A 16833-nucleotide genomic window follows, 5' to 3' on the forward strand; every position below is an offset into this window, starting at 1 on the left:
ATAGGATGTGAACCCGCTTAAATCCTACTGCTTATAAAAGGTTAAGAGGCCTAGCTCTCATTGGCCCTGCCTGTTTTATGTTCGACCTAAACATTACTCATCCAGAAGGCGATTAGCCTTCTGTCGTTGAGTAACAAGACTTTTGATGAGGACTGTACCAGTAACACGGTTACTGATAGCGAAGAATGCGTCCGTGCTGTTATGGTGTGGAGGCCCGTTACTTAATCGTCATTTAGACCGAACGATGTTGTCGAAAGGGTTTTCTACTTTAGTGGCCCGAGATCTGACTCCAAGGAGATCGTAATGATGATTGATGTTGAAATATATGTCGCCTATCCTGGTATATAATCATCTACTTTATTCGCGTTAGTCAGTAACGGAATGAAATAAGTCAACGAGAATGGACATTTGAATACATATATTTTGTATATAAAGTGAGTGGAATAGAACGAAGCAAAACGACGCGCAGTGGAGATGACGGACAAGCCACCCCCCATTTAGTCAAGCGTTAATCAATATTAATAGGCACAAAAATATAAGTTGCAGACATGTGATAAGTAATGGGATAAGAAATGTACACACACCTACGTGCTCCTATAAAGCAGTCAAGATTGACAGGCGAATAATTAATTAGAATAATAATTGGAATATGACTCGAGTAGAATGAATAGATTGAGCTGTCCGAAAGCTCACCAACACTGAAGAACACCGAAACAGGTGGAAAGAACACTTCAAAGAACTCTTGAATCGACCAGCCCCACTGAACCTACCATACATCTAAGCAGCACCCACGGACCCCACAATCGATGTTGGCCCACCAACAATTGAAGAAATCGGCATGGCCATCAGACAAAACAAGAGTGGTAAAGCAGCAGGACCAGACAACATTCCAGCAGAGGCACTGAAACCAGACGTAGCAGTCACTGCAAGGATACTCCACATTCTCTTCAATAAGATTTGGGATGAGGAGCAAGTACCAAGAGACCGAAAAGAAGGACTCCTGATCGAAATACCGAAGAAAGGAGATCTCAGCAACTGTGATAATTACAGGGGCATCACTTTTCTCACAATACCGGGAAACGTCTTCAACAGTGTATTGTTAAACAGGATGAAGGACTCCGTAGACGCCCAACTTCGAGTCCAACAGGCAAGATTCCGTAAGGATAGATCGTGTACAGACCAAATCGCAACTCTACGGATCATTGTGGAACAATCAATTGAATGGAATTCATCACTCTACATCAACTTCATTGACTACGAAAAGGCATTTGATAGCGTGGACAGAACAACACTATGGAAGCTTCTTCGACACTATGGCGTGCCTCAGAAGATGTTGAGGACGATAGATCCCCAAAACTCATATTTTTTAATTTCATCTTATCGATTAAATTATCGATTAAATGTTTAAATATTTGAATGGCAGTCAATTGACGAACTTATCGATCAAATATTTGAATGGCTGTCGATTGATGAACTTACTGATTAATGTTTAAAAACATTTCACCATGACAATATCGATTGTAAATATTTGTATAAATACTCTTGATTTGTATGTCTGATTGACTTGACCTGATATCTGCTGATTGCCTGTAGAATACACTTCTACGTCTTATCAAGACTTATTGATCGAGTTAGCTGATTTGGGGACAACGGACCAGAATAGCCTATCGAGCCTCTGAATCCTGATCCTTCGTTTCGTTCCGAATAAGCCGAATCAGTAGTATGATTCAAGTTTAACGAACCTGACAGAAGATAGTCAATATCATACAGAATTCCTATGATTGATTAAACTGCAGAATCGTGCATGGAGGACAATTGACAGACTCGTTCGAAGTAAAGACCGGTGTCAGGCAAGGTTACTTACTCTCACCCTTTCTCTTTCTCCTACTGATCGACTGGACCATGAAGACGTCAACATCTGAAGGGAAACGCGGGATACAATAGGCATCTCGGATGCAGTTGGACAATCTAGACTTCGCAGATGATCTGGCCCTTCTATCCCAAACGCAACAACAGATGCAGGAGAAGACGACCAGTGTGGCAGCAGCCTCAGCAGCAGTAGGTCTCAATATACACAAAGGGAAAAGCAGGATTCTCCGATACAACACAGAATGCACCAATCCAATCACAATTGACGGAGAAGATTTGGAAGATGTAAAAACCTTTACGTATTTGGGCAGCATCATTGGTGAACACAGTGGATCTGATGCAGATGTGAAAGCGAGGATCGGCAAAGCAAGAGCAGCATACTTACAACTGAGGAACATCTGGAACTCAAAGCAACCGTCAACCAACACCAAGGTCAGAATTTTCAATACAAATGTCAACACAGTTCTACTGTATGGGGCAGAAACCTGGAGAACTACGAAAGCCATCATCCAGAAGATATAGGTGTTTATTAACAGTTGTCTACACAAAATACTTAGGATCTGTTGGTCAGACACTATTAGCAACAGCTTACTGTAGGAGATAACAAACCGGATCACAGTGGAGGAAGAAATCAGGAAGAAGCGCTGGAAGTGGGTAGGACACACATTGAGGAGAGCACCGAGCTGCGTCACAAGACAAGCCCTCACATGGAATTCTCAAGGTCAAAGGAGGAGAAGAGGAAGACCAAAGAACATGAGGGAAATGAACAAGAATTGGATGGACTTAGAAAGGGAGGCCCAGGACAGAGTGAGTTGGAGAATGCTGGTTGTTGGCCTATGATCCATTAGGAGTAACAGGCGTAAGTAAGTAAGTCCGAAAGCTGAAATAATATATATGGGCCTAACATAATGACAAACACCACAACGGTACGTGTCAGACACCCAAACAATAGGGATTTATATCACTAAACACCATTAGATACTAGTGACCAGGTTACTACAGCGGCGACTGATGACCAAGACAAAACCATTATCATCTCAAGTAGTTCTAGTGTGCATGCTGCGACCAATGGGAAATAGATGACGTGAAGAAGAAAAGATAGCCCAAACCACCCCCCGTTTAGCTTCAAAGTCCTTATTGGACTCACGTTCTGTATTGCATATTACTCAGCCAAAGTTACAAATAAAGAAAATATGTAACCCTACCGTAGATGCGAAAAGTTTGGACTCTTATAACATTGTCGTGAGTCATTCACTCGACTCCCACAACTTTGTTGTGGTGCAAAATGTAATATTCAGGTTTTAATTAGTTAAAATTTAGATGAAGGCTCTTGCCTTTTTAGGACATAGGTTCAGATATAATCCAAGTTAATTCGTCGATTTGAAATCGACGAGGAGTAAGATGTTGGGCGGAGAAGGAAAGGCGTGTCCACTAAGAGAACTACTCTCGATAAGTAAAAACATAGCCATAACTAGATGGTGGATAATACGAGCAAGGAAACAGATATTAGATAGAATAAGAATATGCACAGACGGCATGTGTAGAGCTAACAAGACCGTAAATAAAAGAGGTACATGTGGTGAAGGAAAAATTTTAAAAATGAAATTTACTCAGTAGTTAAATGTCATCTAAAAGGTTAAAGTCTATTCAAATTGTTGAATAAGCTCGCAAGCGGACTACAGTTTATATACGGGTACGACTTCATGAAGAATCCGTATAAAGATTGCATTTCTCCTTAACTTAGAACGTCTGACTTACATTCGTAGCTGTTTTTCATTGGCTTGAGACGACTCGTTTTGATGGAAAATGGATACGGGTCAATTATTGACACTTTATAAACGTTGTTTGAATAGCCCTATGTTTTGTTAAGAGCGGGACAACCTGTTTGCCAGACTTGGTATGTGCGTGATGGTCATGAATACGCATTATCTAAGGTTGGTTTGGGTTTCATGATGATAATTAGTGTTCGGTTATTCTGACTTAAGTCGACCGTTCTGGTTGCACTTGGTTTCTTGTGTACCATCTTGTCATAGTTACTCTGATCTTTCTAATAGTGCCTTGTTGTTTTTCAGATGTGTCAGGACAATCAGGAATGGCCTACCTACCTAACGTTTTTGCTTGTCAAGTAACAGATCTGAGAAACTACACGTATTACTGAAACCTTTCGATGGCGATCCGGTAAGTTCAAAAGGATGATCGTACCTTGGTTAGCTTACTTCAGGTTCCGTTCTGGTTACTTTGAAGTGCTTGTGTTCCTCTTGGTCATAGTTACTCTGATTTTTGACTAAGTGTTTTCTTTTTTTCAGAAGTACCAAACTGGATGCATGCTTTGGTAAGTCATCACAGTGATTATATCGAGGAGCGGCTGAGGCTTGTCTAATATAAGTATTCACGTTTATATACCTATGAATGTCATGGTATGAGTGATTAATCCATGTTTTTTGTCTCTAGGTATTTGATGACTAATAATAAAGGTCAACGGGAGACAACAGATGCCCATACGTGTGGTTTAGGTTTTCTTACATGGCTTCCAAATATATTCACTAAATAACATTGCATTACTTGACTTGTTTTATAGTTCTGGGTTAGTGCTTCTAGTATCCTGGCTGTGCTACAACTTCCGTATTACGGAATTGAACGGGATTAAGCGTTGACGTGTGCCAAACTCGTCAATCGTACGTAACGGCGGCGTCAGTAGCATTGAGTTGACAATACTTAGAAGTGCGGCAGTGTATTCGTCCCACTGTTGTTAGGAAGCTTACGATCGATCCTTAGGAAGTTGAAAGCTTTTGCGTATAGACTGGCTAGTGGAGATGCGCGGAGTCTTCAGAATTTCGAAGTAGGGACGACAACATTGTATGAAATATACTGTTCTTTACCGAAGATGCTAGGAATCAAGCAATTTTACCTAAACAACCTGTCAAACTTCTAGTTTTCGGCAACACGGTACTGACTTGTTGCTTGAGAGCATAAATAAAGTAGACTGTGCGCTCTACTTGTATTATGGGTGGCTGCCTTTGTTCCCTTGTGAACTGGTTCGTAGTAGGGGGAATATGTCCGCTTTGTCGCAGTTTGTCAATTTCGGGTGGTTTTCAGTCAAATCTTTGGCCTTAGCATATTTTGGGAGAAGCCCAAAGTGTTGTAAGACTAGGGAAAACCTAGATACTAGGGGTTTGTAACAGCGATTCGTGGCCTATCCTCAGGATCCTTGGGCAGATTTAGTGTTCGAGCCCACCTACTTCAACACACTGTGACGGTTCATATGGATTCCCTGAACAACTATCAAAGCATATCTCAGTAGCACTTGTGTATTGCTTCCCTTGCTACGTCTACTTTGACATCCAGAGAACGATGAAGATAGTTTCAATTCAGTCAAATCGTTCCTCCTGACTGTTCCATTGATATTTCCTACAGCTATGTCCCATATTATTACGCAGTGCCCATTCTACAAACAATAATGGTTACCCATACTTAAAAGGATGTTAGCATCGTGTCTGTACGAACAGTGTTTAATTAGGAAACACTACTCTCCATATAAACGGAATCTGTGTAAAGTATGTTCATGCTGGTAATGTATTTACTTAAAAATGGTGATTAGCATGGCATGGAGCTGTCGTAAGGAGGTCAACTAATGAGTACAATTTGTGGAGGGAAGCCTTCTTGATCATTCAAAAGTGGGGATGTAATGAAAGTAAAGGCAGGTAAAATAAACATAATATCAAAGTAACAAATTCCCGGTTTAGTTAGCGAACTTTAAGGTTACATTGTATAACAAAATTTGGACAGTAAATGGATTCAGAATAGTAAAAGTGTGAGGTGCGTGTTTGTGGATACTTTTCAAAATAAGTTAACCTGATCTTAGTTACGCTTCTTGGATACTTACAGTTTCGAATACTTTGCATTCGAGGGCGTGGATGGTGCCTCTGGGTAGACGTTCGCTACGCAGGATGGTTTCTACTTTATCAAAGTTCAACGTACAGGCAACATCTTCACTAGCAACAACCATCATTCCGGCGAGTTCGGCAACAGCGACATAAAAACTGGGTTCTGAATCAATTGTAGATAGGTTCTTTACTTCAAAAACTGAGCAACGCGGCCAGACAACAACACGTACACAGCCAGTGGATTTGGAACGTGCTACAAATACATTGTGAGCAATTTGTAGATGTTGACAAGATGAGATTACTATCCATGAATAGCTAGAATAAAACACATTTCAGAAAGATATCAATACAATTACGGTTGCTTGTAAACATAATATACAGGTTACCACTAAGTAGCGTTCCATAGCGCACACGATACCTGGCTAATCAACGTTAAGAGTATACTTGGTCAGTCGATTACGTGTATTCAGTCAGCTACAACATAGGACCAGGCACATATATGCATCGGTCCAAGTTGCCATGCCTCATTAGCACATGATGAACAGCAAATTCATAGAAGTAGTTGACTCAGTTGTAGTAATGTATGAAAGAAAGATCGTGTTTAAGGATAAAGTACAGAAAGGAAGAATTAGTTGGTAAAAAGAAAGATACAAATCAACTATAGCCTCACAGTTTAAGGGAAAACAGAGAGTGTAGACACCGACGCCATTGTAATCGATTCTGAGCCATGTCATCCAGAGTCTCCAACCAATGGTTACGATAGTCGCGCGGACCCCAACCAAATACTCTGGATCTATCAACACGGCTCAGACCAGGAGTTAGTGACTCCAAGCACTGATGCCAAGTTTTGGTTTGGCCGCCCCTAACTTCCTTCCAACCATCCCCAACACCAGTCAGCACTGAGCGCTGTGGTAGTCGGCGTTCAGGCATACGCAACGAGTGGCCCAACTATCTCAGTCGATGAAGATTTACAACCTCATCAACTGATTTACCATCATACCATAATACCCTGCATCTAACCTCACTATTATGAGTACCTTCTACACTTAATGGTCACGTTTCACAGCTGTACAGTATACTCATCCCTCAATTGATAGATGGATATCTCGCCTTCACCACAGGTGACGTAAGTTATCAAACGCTAAACGAGCTTTTCGAATTCGTGCTGAGATTTCGTCTGACACCAACCCATCAGGGCTAATCAGACTTCCAAAATAAGTGAAGTTGTCGACGCATTCGAATGCCTAACTTCCCATCCTTAGTTCAGCTGTTGACGCAGGTCAGTCCTGAAGCAACAACTTGCATTTAGAGGGAGAGAAGATCATTCTAAACATCCTGGCATTGTTGCTCAGTACTAACAAGAGACTGAATTTTATTTGCGCCTTCGCCAAGCAGGACTATTTCATCTGCGAATTCTAAACCGATAATTGGACCTCCTGGTTGGAGCTGAATGCCTGGGAATTCAGTCGACGAGAACGTCATTTTCACCAGTATGTCTACGATGAAGTTGAACGAAAATGGAGATAGTGGACAGCCTTGACCGACACCACTTGAGGTTGCAAAATCAGATGACAGTTCGCCATAAGCTCTGACTCGAGTAGTAGTGTTCGAGTAAAGAGCCTTCACAAGGTTTATGTACTTCTGTGGTACACCTTTCAATGACAGACACTGCCACAGAATCTCTCGGTCGACAGAGTCAAATGTTAATTTTAGTCAAGAAGGACTATCATTGTCAAACGCCGTTAAGCATGCCTATGTTCTAGACCTGACGAATGGTAAATATATGTGGTCGATACAGCCACAATTAGGTCTGAAGCTAATCAGATAGTTTCTGAATTTGATACGTTAAAATAACATACTAATTGTCGATGAATACCAATATTTGGAAAAGTGAGATATACGTCATATCTACTCCTCATAATTCACAAATACATCAGATGCCATGGAACCAGATTCAGACAGTGATTTTAGTTAAAATTCTATGCAGTTGTAGTTGTTGCAATATGGGAGTACCGCCAACTCAGTAAAATACTCGCCGTATGTGGACTATCAAAAAACGGTTAGCATTTACGTCAATGATGTAATGTTGGACTCAAGGAAAACCACGATAGCTGCTCAAAAATGCGACTATTCCTAATTGACAAGTATAGCGTGCGACCACGGATAATATTTTAGCTTTAAAGTACCAAATAATAAGTTTTGGTACATTCAGTTAAACGGTACGTCTTTTGGATATTTGAAATTATTGAGATGAATGTTAAGATTTTAATTTAAACAAACACTATATCATTTCGATTAGCAACATGTCAGATTATCTAAGTTGTTTGATAAGCCTGTAGTGTGTGCGTTTTTCATTCACATGAATGTCCTCATTAATTCTAACCAACTTTGTTGTTTGTATACTCAAAATAATATGACAGAATGGATCATAAGTTGCCCATTACTTTACATTCTACTAGACTTCAATAAAACAAATTTGTTCATAAACATCGAGGTAAAACAAATGAATGTGTTTCTCTTGCATTTTACCAATAATAAGCAATTCAAGTAAGCAACATACAGTTTCGCTGTTCATTTGCACAGCAATTAAAGCGACTAGCAAATTGTAGACGACTTTATCAAATTAACTATCTCTATTGATAGTTACAACAACTGCAGCGTCTTCGTTGAAATATGTGAATAGTTATCAACGGATTAAAAAACTACTATATAACAATGATTCCCAACCCAATACAGTTATACTAAGAGGGTATAATGGTTTAGTAAGTCACTTCTCTAAAGCATCGCTTTACTGTAATGGGTATATTTATTAAGCAGCAGTAATGCAAAGTTATATGAAATGAGATAGCGTTCAAGATTACAGACAAGAACTTGTGTAATACTCACAGTGGAACTAGAATTAGTGACCAATTTTTGTGTGAAATAATATTTGCAGCTACACAGATAAAAATAAGTTGAATACCAAGAGACAGATATAAACAGTCTCATACTGACATATGCCTACATTCTCACTAAGTTTGGATTAATAATTAAATAGAGAAATAAGTCGATAATTTAATTTTCTGCGGAATTCAGGTAATTGACCTACATTTAATGTAACTTGCTAAAAGTACACATGATTAGCTATATAACACCTACAATTAATTAAAATATATTTTAGTTTGTTTTGTCAATATGTCCTTTATCAGGTTGAATTAATTAAGGATAAAAACATATAACGTCAAAGTTGATTCCGTAATTGATGATCAAATTTAAAAAAAGAGAAAAAGAATGAACTAACTTTACAAACCGATCCAGTTCTGTTAAATCGGTTAATTCAAGAACAAAATTATCTACGGGATGATTAACCAGTTCATAGTAAAGTGAATTTTCATATTTCAATTTAATATCCTAGAAATAAAGAAAAGTATGCTTTACTTGTCTCCAAGACAAGTCTATTTTTAAGAACAAAAAAAAACGCACCGTAATTTATAAAATAACAAAGAAAAGCGACTACGTATTTTTAAAACCTAAATCAAAGAGACATAAGCCATTCAAAGTGTGAAATATTAAAACAGAAAACAGTTGCTTACTCTATATTGCTTGTTGAAAACAGCAATGGGACTCAGCATTAATGAATTTTATAGTCCATACAGTTCAACCTGTTACCTATCCCATTTCCTCGTTTAACTGAACATAGATATCATTATATGTGAACATTATATTTGAAATAATCTCAGCGATTGAAATTTAAATAATTCCAACGTTTCATCCAGCTAACTTGTCTGGACGAAACGTTGGAATTATTTAAATTTCAATCGCTGAGATTATTTCAAATATAATTGTCACATATAATTACTTCTCTATACTCGGCGCCCAATTTCTGTCAAACTATTCGTTCTAATCTTGACGAATATTCGTATGAATCTAGAAATCGTTGAATATTCTCATCGAGACATAAAAAGATGAAAAACACAGCCAAATATTTGACCCACAGAGCCAAAATCATTTGTTCTAATGACATTCTTGAAGAGAAGCTAAAACTTATTCAGGACTTATTACGTAGGCAAGCAAACCCACTAAGGTTCTTAATGCAACATATTTCTGCAAATTAACCTAAAATAAAGTCGTCGACGGTACCAAGAAAGCCTATATTATTGAAATTACAGTTCAAAGGTGATATATTCAGCGTGATAGTAACTCGATGTATACAAAAACCTCAGAACGTACATCCAACGCGGCATGATTATGTCTTACTTTCCTCAGCCGGCCAATAGTGATTTGATGAAATAAGGTTAAATTTCCTCGTCTCTTTGCCTCTATGTATATTTACAATTTCAACTGCTCCTACGGAGCCTGTTATATTGGACGCACAACTAGACAAATATATCGTATTTCTGAGCATCACCCTTAACGGCTGACCAAAAGACAAATGAAAGTGCATCTGGTCGATACCGGTCATCCCATAGATAAAAATTCAGCGTTTAAAGTTATTTATAAAATCTCACCGAATTTTCCCCATGGTTCCAAAACCCGACTCTTACATATAACAGAAGCCATGGCAATACACATAAAAAACCCAACCTTTGTATACAGAGGTTTACACAATCTTTGAATCTACCTTGGCCTTCTACTTATATACCATTACATGTTTCCAAACCTTTCCTCTCCATATCTTAAAAAGTTTCCGAGCTTCGATTTTTTAACATTTCAAGTTCCGATTCTAATATTGCGTAACCTGTTTATGAATCATATCTAATTTTAACTGCACCCGTCCTACTAATAATTTATCATCAATTTCACAAATAAAAAAACCTATATTGACATCCAATTTTAATTGCGTAACTATTGGTAATCATTAACTCATTATGAAAATTCGCTTTGTTTTAAACATAATTTTTCAAACCTTATGTAACTAACTGATTATATTTTGTCAATCTGACTCACCACTATCTAATCGGAACTGATGTTTTACTCACTTGTAAAAAAATATGTTATTGTGGAGCCTTGATACAGAACTAATTGAGTTTATAATGCTAACTAGAGTAGAATTAAATTGTATGAACGTTCGAGTTAACTAAATCAAATCAAGGCGGGATATGCTAAATCACTGACTGATAGTCTGAGTTGTGCGGTAAGTTTTGAGCTTCATGGATGTGTTGAGACCAGCAGAGGGGTGCCAAAATAGGTACGACTTGCTTACGAGTGCCAACCAACAAGGAAACTAAGTAGAAGGTTTCTTATCTACTAACTTTAAATACGTAACATCTTAACACATATACCATAGAAGTTTACTGGGGCTGTTTTTTTCAAGAAGAATAATTTAATCATGATCCACAAACTCATATGACTGCCTAAGAAGTCTTCGTTTCAACTTTGAGCTACGCAGCTAATTTTTGATATATGTGTGCATCCGTATTAGGTACGTTTTAAAAAAGTCATGCGTCACTTTGAAAACGAATTGTCAACATAACGAAAGTAATCCAACAGTCGAACACTACCAAGTTTTACTTCCAATTCTAAAATTTTCGCTTTAGTTCAGATGCATCTAAAACATGTTGGCTACTAATGAAAGTGACTGATTATGCTATTTTAGATAGTTTTAGTTGACATGAGTTGGTTTCGATAATAAAATTGATCCAAAAAGTTTTTTGGTAAAGTACTCTTAGTTTTAGCTAGTATTTACTGTAAATCCCATTTTAAAAGCTAGTAGTTTGTACGTCCATAAAATATACTGAATGTTAAATGCTAACAAATCAGACTACACTAATCGTATCATTTTAGTCTCTCTTTCATTAAAAACTGAAAAATACTATACATGGATAACTTTATGTGACTTGAAGGACAGCTAAGCACATCGTTTCTTTAATCAAGTAAAACTGATAGTCCGCAAATCATTTTTACAATCAAGCACGACACAGTAAGAATCTACGTTAACATACGGAGTATGGAAATGTAGTGGTCAATGTTTACACTGGAGGGAAAAGTTATTTCATGATTAGTTTAATTGACCACAAAATATCGATTTACTTACTGTGGACATAGCTCGTAAGTATTCTGGTGATTGCCATAAGTGGAGATGTAAGTGGTTTACAGAGGCATGAGCCAACAGACTATTGAAGCCCATGCACAAATATCTGAAAATTAAGAATCTTAATTAAGTTAGCTGAATTACTAGTCCTATCGCGTTAGAATATACATACTGCAAGTATGAACTAACAGGTCGTTACAAAGAATTTTAGTGAGAATAAACTAAGGTTATACACAAATACTTGTTCGAAAGTGGGGTAATTTTTTCTTGTTAAGTTCGTTTCTTAAGTGCGGAATTAGTAAGGCACTACATTTAGCGGTTACTTCATACTGAGGGCTTAATTTAATCCATTAGGTGATAGATTTTGAACTCGTTTCACAGATTTCGGTTTGGGCAGCTTGGTAGTCTCCAAAAATAAAGTGGTTTAAAGCCAACCAAATAAACATACTTTGTTGGTGAGTTGTATGAAAAATTAAAACTGTATATGGGGATTTGTGCCCGCAAGCATGGCATGATATTTGCATAACTGAATCGCGAAATGTCGGCGAGTACAAGTATATATTACGCCGTTTAGGACTACATGTTTCGTGGGTTTGTAATATAAAATGAGTGGATCGAGATTCGAACTTTGACCTATTTTTTGCAAATTGAGTTTTTTAATCTATAAGCAACTGATCAACTGCTGAACTGTGGAAAATACTCGAGAAGCTTAAGTTTTTTGATAGTTGTTATTATAATAAGGAGGGTAAAAAACAAGATGAGATGGATAAAACAAAACAGAATAAACTGAATAGCACTGAACTTATGTTACAGAAAAATAAAGAATGGGTGCACATCTGAATAGGGATTGGATAGGCATACGTTTCACACATTCCGATTAAGTTGAAGAATGCTTATAGCCTGATCAATCGACTTAACATTTTTACCTAGAACACTGCTTAACCTTAGGGTTACTTACTTAGTGGTCCAACTAAACGCAAGTAGCTTTGAGGACAGCTACGCTCAATTACATGCAATGTACGAATGTCTTCTAATTTATTGAGCTTTGCACCAGTATTAAGGCATTACAAAATACACGGATATGAAGTGTAAATATGGTCCGGTGTGGTGAAAATTAACTAACCTTCCTGTATCCGTGTTGAAATTTTATGAAGCAATAACACAACAGTGATTATGAGGCTTCTAAATCAACTGAAATGGTAAGCCTACTTAATAAATTCACTCCCGGTGGTTAGGCCATGGACTGATGCACGCTAGTTTAGAAATAAAGTTTCGCATTTAGAGAGGTAGAGAAATTGATTAAATCCTTGTATTATTATTAAAGTTATTCATAAAACTGCAAGTTATCTCTACTCTCAGTCAATAATTAGGGGATCAATTCCTAAAATGCGCGGCATTGTTAACTTTGAAAAACTATCTGTGACATAGTCAAATAACAACGATGGATAGCCCTAAAAAAAAAACACTTGAGACAGTCAATTAGTTAATTTATGTACCTTTCTGCATGAGGTTATTCGTTTCCTATGACTTTAAAGTAACCGTAATATATAAAAAAACTGGGGAAAAAATTCACCCTAGGCTAACACGAAAGTCTGGAAGTCCCAACAATAGAAATATGATCATATTATTTTCAACAATATAGCTCATATAGCTTTTACAAACAATTTGACTTAAGTAGTGAAAGAATGTAAAACTAACCTGTTGCTACTCAAAAGAAAACACTTGATTACTGAGTAAAAGGAGTCTTTTCCAAGGAACTGAAATTGTTAAAAAATATGCATTCATACCTGATTGTGGCATTTTTCTACTTCCGGAACCAAGAGAGAATGTAAATATGAAAATGGACTGACATTTATCAGTATAGAACATGATTTCTAAACATTAAAAAAGTGGTATCCTTACTGTGGTATACTTTTCAGAAACATTTAACAAGAATTCATGTTTTGGGACTTTGTTAAAATTGAAGGATTCGGACGAAAGTGGATCATTAATGGTCTTAAATAGTTGTGGTTTACGCCGATGGCTGAATCGATTATTGTTAGGCTAGAGTTACATCTTTAACAGACTTTACTTACTAAAATCAAAATATTTACATTTCCAGAACAAATTTTCTTTACTGAACTCAATGATGTATCAATTTTGTAATGAAAGTAATTGGATTCATAAGCGAGAGTCCATAAGGAATTCAAAGTTTTATCGAACTACAGGAAAAGAGGATTTGAAATATTTTTACCTTTGAAGAGGTATTAGTTGACCGTAATAAAAGGTCTCCATTTGTATACTCAAAATTCATGCGGTGGAAGATTTCAATATACGAAAGAAGGTTCTGAAAAATTAAAACTGATAACAAGTATGAATAATCATGAGCTTATAAAAACAGTAACATAAGATAAAAATAATAGTAACATTTAAATGAATTAACTGAATGTTACGGTATTTTTTACAGGACGTAAAGAAGTTCTTCAAGAAACCTTTGACAAAATAATACTCTAAACATTAATCACTCCATCAAACGCAAGTATGTATCATTTAATAAGCTATATGCAGCAAAAGAGATATGAGGATAAATTTTACCGGTTAGTAAATAGAATCAAATATATTATGACAGTCAGTAGAGCCTAGAATCTGACCCGCTATACACCTAATGACATCGAAGTAGAAATTTGTTTTACAATAGTCAGCTTTATCCTATTGTACGAATTATATGTGACCGATTACGATAGGTAGGTATGCGAGTAATATTTGATAGACTTTGGCATATTGTTAATGATGTGAAAAACGTGGTATCAGTCCCTGAAGTCACTAACTTCTAGTCTAAGCCATGTTGGTAGATGCAGACTACTTAGTTGGGATCCGCGTGACTATCGTAATCAATGGTCAGAAACTCTGTGTGACATGGCTCAGAATCGATCACAATGGTGTCGGTGTCTACACTATCTGCCTTCCCTTAAATTGCGAGATTAAAATTACTTTATATCTTTATTTTTATCAACTAATTCTTTCTTTCTGTACCATATCCTTATACATAATCTTTCTTTCATACATCACTACAATTGAACCAACTACCTCTATGAATTCGGTGTTCTTGTTGTGCTGATGAAGTGTGGCGACTTGGACCGATGCATAAATGTGCCTAGTCTTACGTTGTAGCTGACTGACTGATGTAATTGCGGATACTTATTGTTAAGTCGGTCTTAAGTAATTTGAGATATCAGTGTCTAATAAGGCGCTAAACTATGCTTCCACTCCCAACAATATGAGTGTGACGAAATGCGTCTGACAAAAATATGTTTGAAACTACATTTAGCTAACAATGTTCACATAGACCATCAACAGAAAACCCGGTCTCATGATTACTCGTCGACGAAATAGTTGTAAACAACATTTACACAACGAACGACTTTCATAAAAACAGAACTAGGCTAAAATAACGGTAGCTGAATTTGAAATCGAAAATCAAGACACTAAACCTATAGAGTACAAAGTTTCGCACTGACCAATCGAATCTCGACAAACGCAGCAAGAGTGAAAACGAGCACAATCTCACACCACACAATGCACATAGTGTGAAGTCGCAGTGATGTTGAAAGTAAAGGACAAAGAGGGATGAATAAGTCAGATATATGTGGTCTATAAGTTTATACAGTGAGACTATAATTTACAGATGACCTTTGAGTAACAATAAAATGACTGCGAATGCCCACTTACATAATAGGGTTATATGAGAGTTATAAATTAGTGAGGACTCAGGACTAGTAATTACGGTTGGACGTTAGTGTTAGAAACTATACTTAATGTTTTTATCACGAACTGACAACACCCATAATGCTAAAATGCTATTTAGCCAAATAGATTTGGCGCAAAAACCCAAAGTCCGTTAAATCTGATCGGTTCATCCGTAAGTTATAGTCTCGGCAAAATGCGACTAGAAACCCGGAACTTCCGATATACTTCGAGGGAATTCTTAAAACGTTTCGAAAAATTTGGGGTTTTCGTAAGTATTTCCACCGATTTTGGGGGAATCCATTGAAGCTGGTTCACAAAGCTCCAGAATTTTTGCTGCGCGTAGATGATTATAATTACACTTATTTTTGTATTGGTTGGTTCTTAGTCTTCATAAACAACCATGCGTGGTCATTTGGAATTAAGATCTGGACATTTGTTAGTCTCATATACATTGCATTTGGACCCAGGCTTTATTATTCGCCGACTGACCGCATCTAGCGCCACGTTAGTTTAATGGGAACGCATAAATTGGGCACGGTTTCCACGAATAATCTTTGAAACTTCGTTATGAAGTTCCTCCAGTTTCGACGTATGAACCAGATGAAACATTGCAATTACGTCACTAGATCTGAAAGTTACAGATTGATCACACTCTTATGGATTCGGGGAAACTTAGGGGTTTTCCCCAAACTTAATAACTATGTTTACGTGGGAGACAACAGGAGACTACTTTTTGTACTACGTGAAGCTTGCCTAATTGACTGCGAATAATAGGGAAACGGAGAAAATTCCAGAAATTACCCTGAAACCTTGGAAAAATTTGGAGTTTTCCCTAAAATAATCAAAATTTTTGAAGACCTATCAAATAAATCCAGTGCATTTCTTCGAAGTTGGTGGGCATTGTGGGTAAATATTCCACAAATTTGTGGAGATTTGGATAATTTAACAGAACGTTGAGCTTTATTTAGAAGCTATTTCTCATGATTTGATTGAAATGTGAGACAGGCATACCCAAATCACATGGGAGTTACGTACTCAAAGAACACTTGAAGGATGGGTATATATCTTGCGTGAAGAGGGAAAATACCTGTCGACCTTGAGTTTGAAAAAGCACAAGGCTATTTTAGAATGAGTCAATCTTCAGTAATAAGGATATTAGGTTGGTGAACCTGTGTTAATCCTGACAAATTGCCTTCCAGTGTAGGTTCAACTTCTCTTTGAAAATATTCACTGTTGGGGCTGATACTACTTGTTTGGGTAAGGGTTCCAATCATTGACTACTCGATGAGAAAACAGAAACCCACTTTCAGTTTATTAGACCACAGTTTGTGAACCTTCTTTCTA

At 37.2% G+C, this 16833-nt stretch overlaps 1 protein-coding gene across 2 annotated transcripts; it reads right to left on the bottom strand.

Moving 5' to 3' along the window:
• Positions 1-5731: 5731 nt before the first annotated feature.
• GDPGP1_1 (GDP-D-glucose phosphorylase 1) lies at positions 5732-16674 on the bottom strand (the record flags this gene model as incomplete). 2 transcript variants are annotated; one of them, XM_035731216.2, is made up of 9 exons in its annotated part: positions 16525-16674; positions 13997-14089; positions 13839-13964; positions 13666-13806; positions 13551-13637; positions 13462-13520; positions 11767-11869; positions 9034-9143; positions 5732-6068 (listed from the first exon to the last, which is right to left on the bottom strand). In XM_035731216.2, exons 2-9 carry the CDS (start codon positions 14054-14056, stop codon positions 5732-5734), a joined length of 1023 nt encoding a protein of 340 aa, XP_035588309.1. In that variant the 5' UTR covers positions 14057-14089; positions 16525-16674. The 2 variants fall into 2 exon arrangements, with proteins under 2 accessions (XP_035588309.1, XP_051075265.1); XM_051209801.1 differs by lacking the exons at positions 5732-6068; positions 9034-9143 and having other exon boundaries at positions 9607-13637.
• Between the last annotated feature and the right edge of the window lie 159 nt (positions 16675-16833).

This window comes from Schistosoma haematobium, chromosome 1 (assembly GCF_000699445.3).
Source record: "Schistosoma haematobium chromosome 1, whole genome shotgun sequence".
Classification (NCBI taxonomy): Eukaryota; Metazoa; Platyhelminthes; class Trematoda; order Strigeidida; family Schistosomatidae; genus Schistosoma; species Schistosoma haematobium.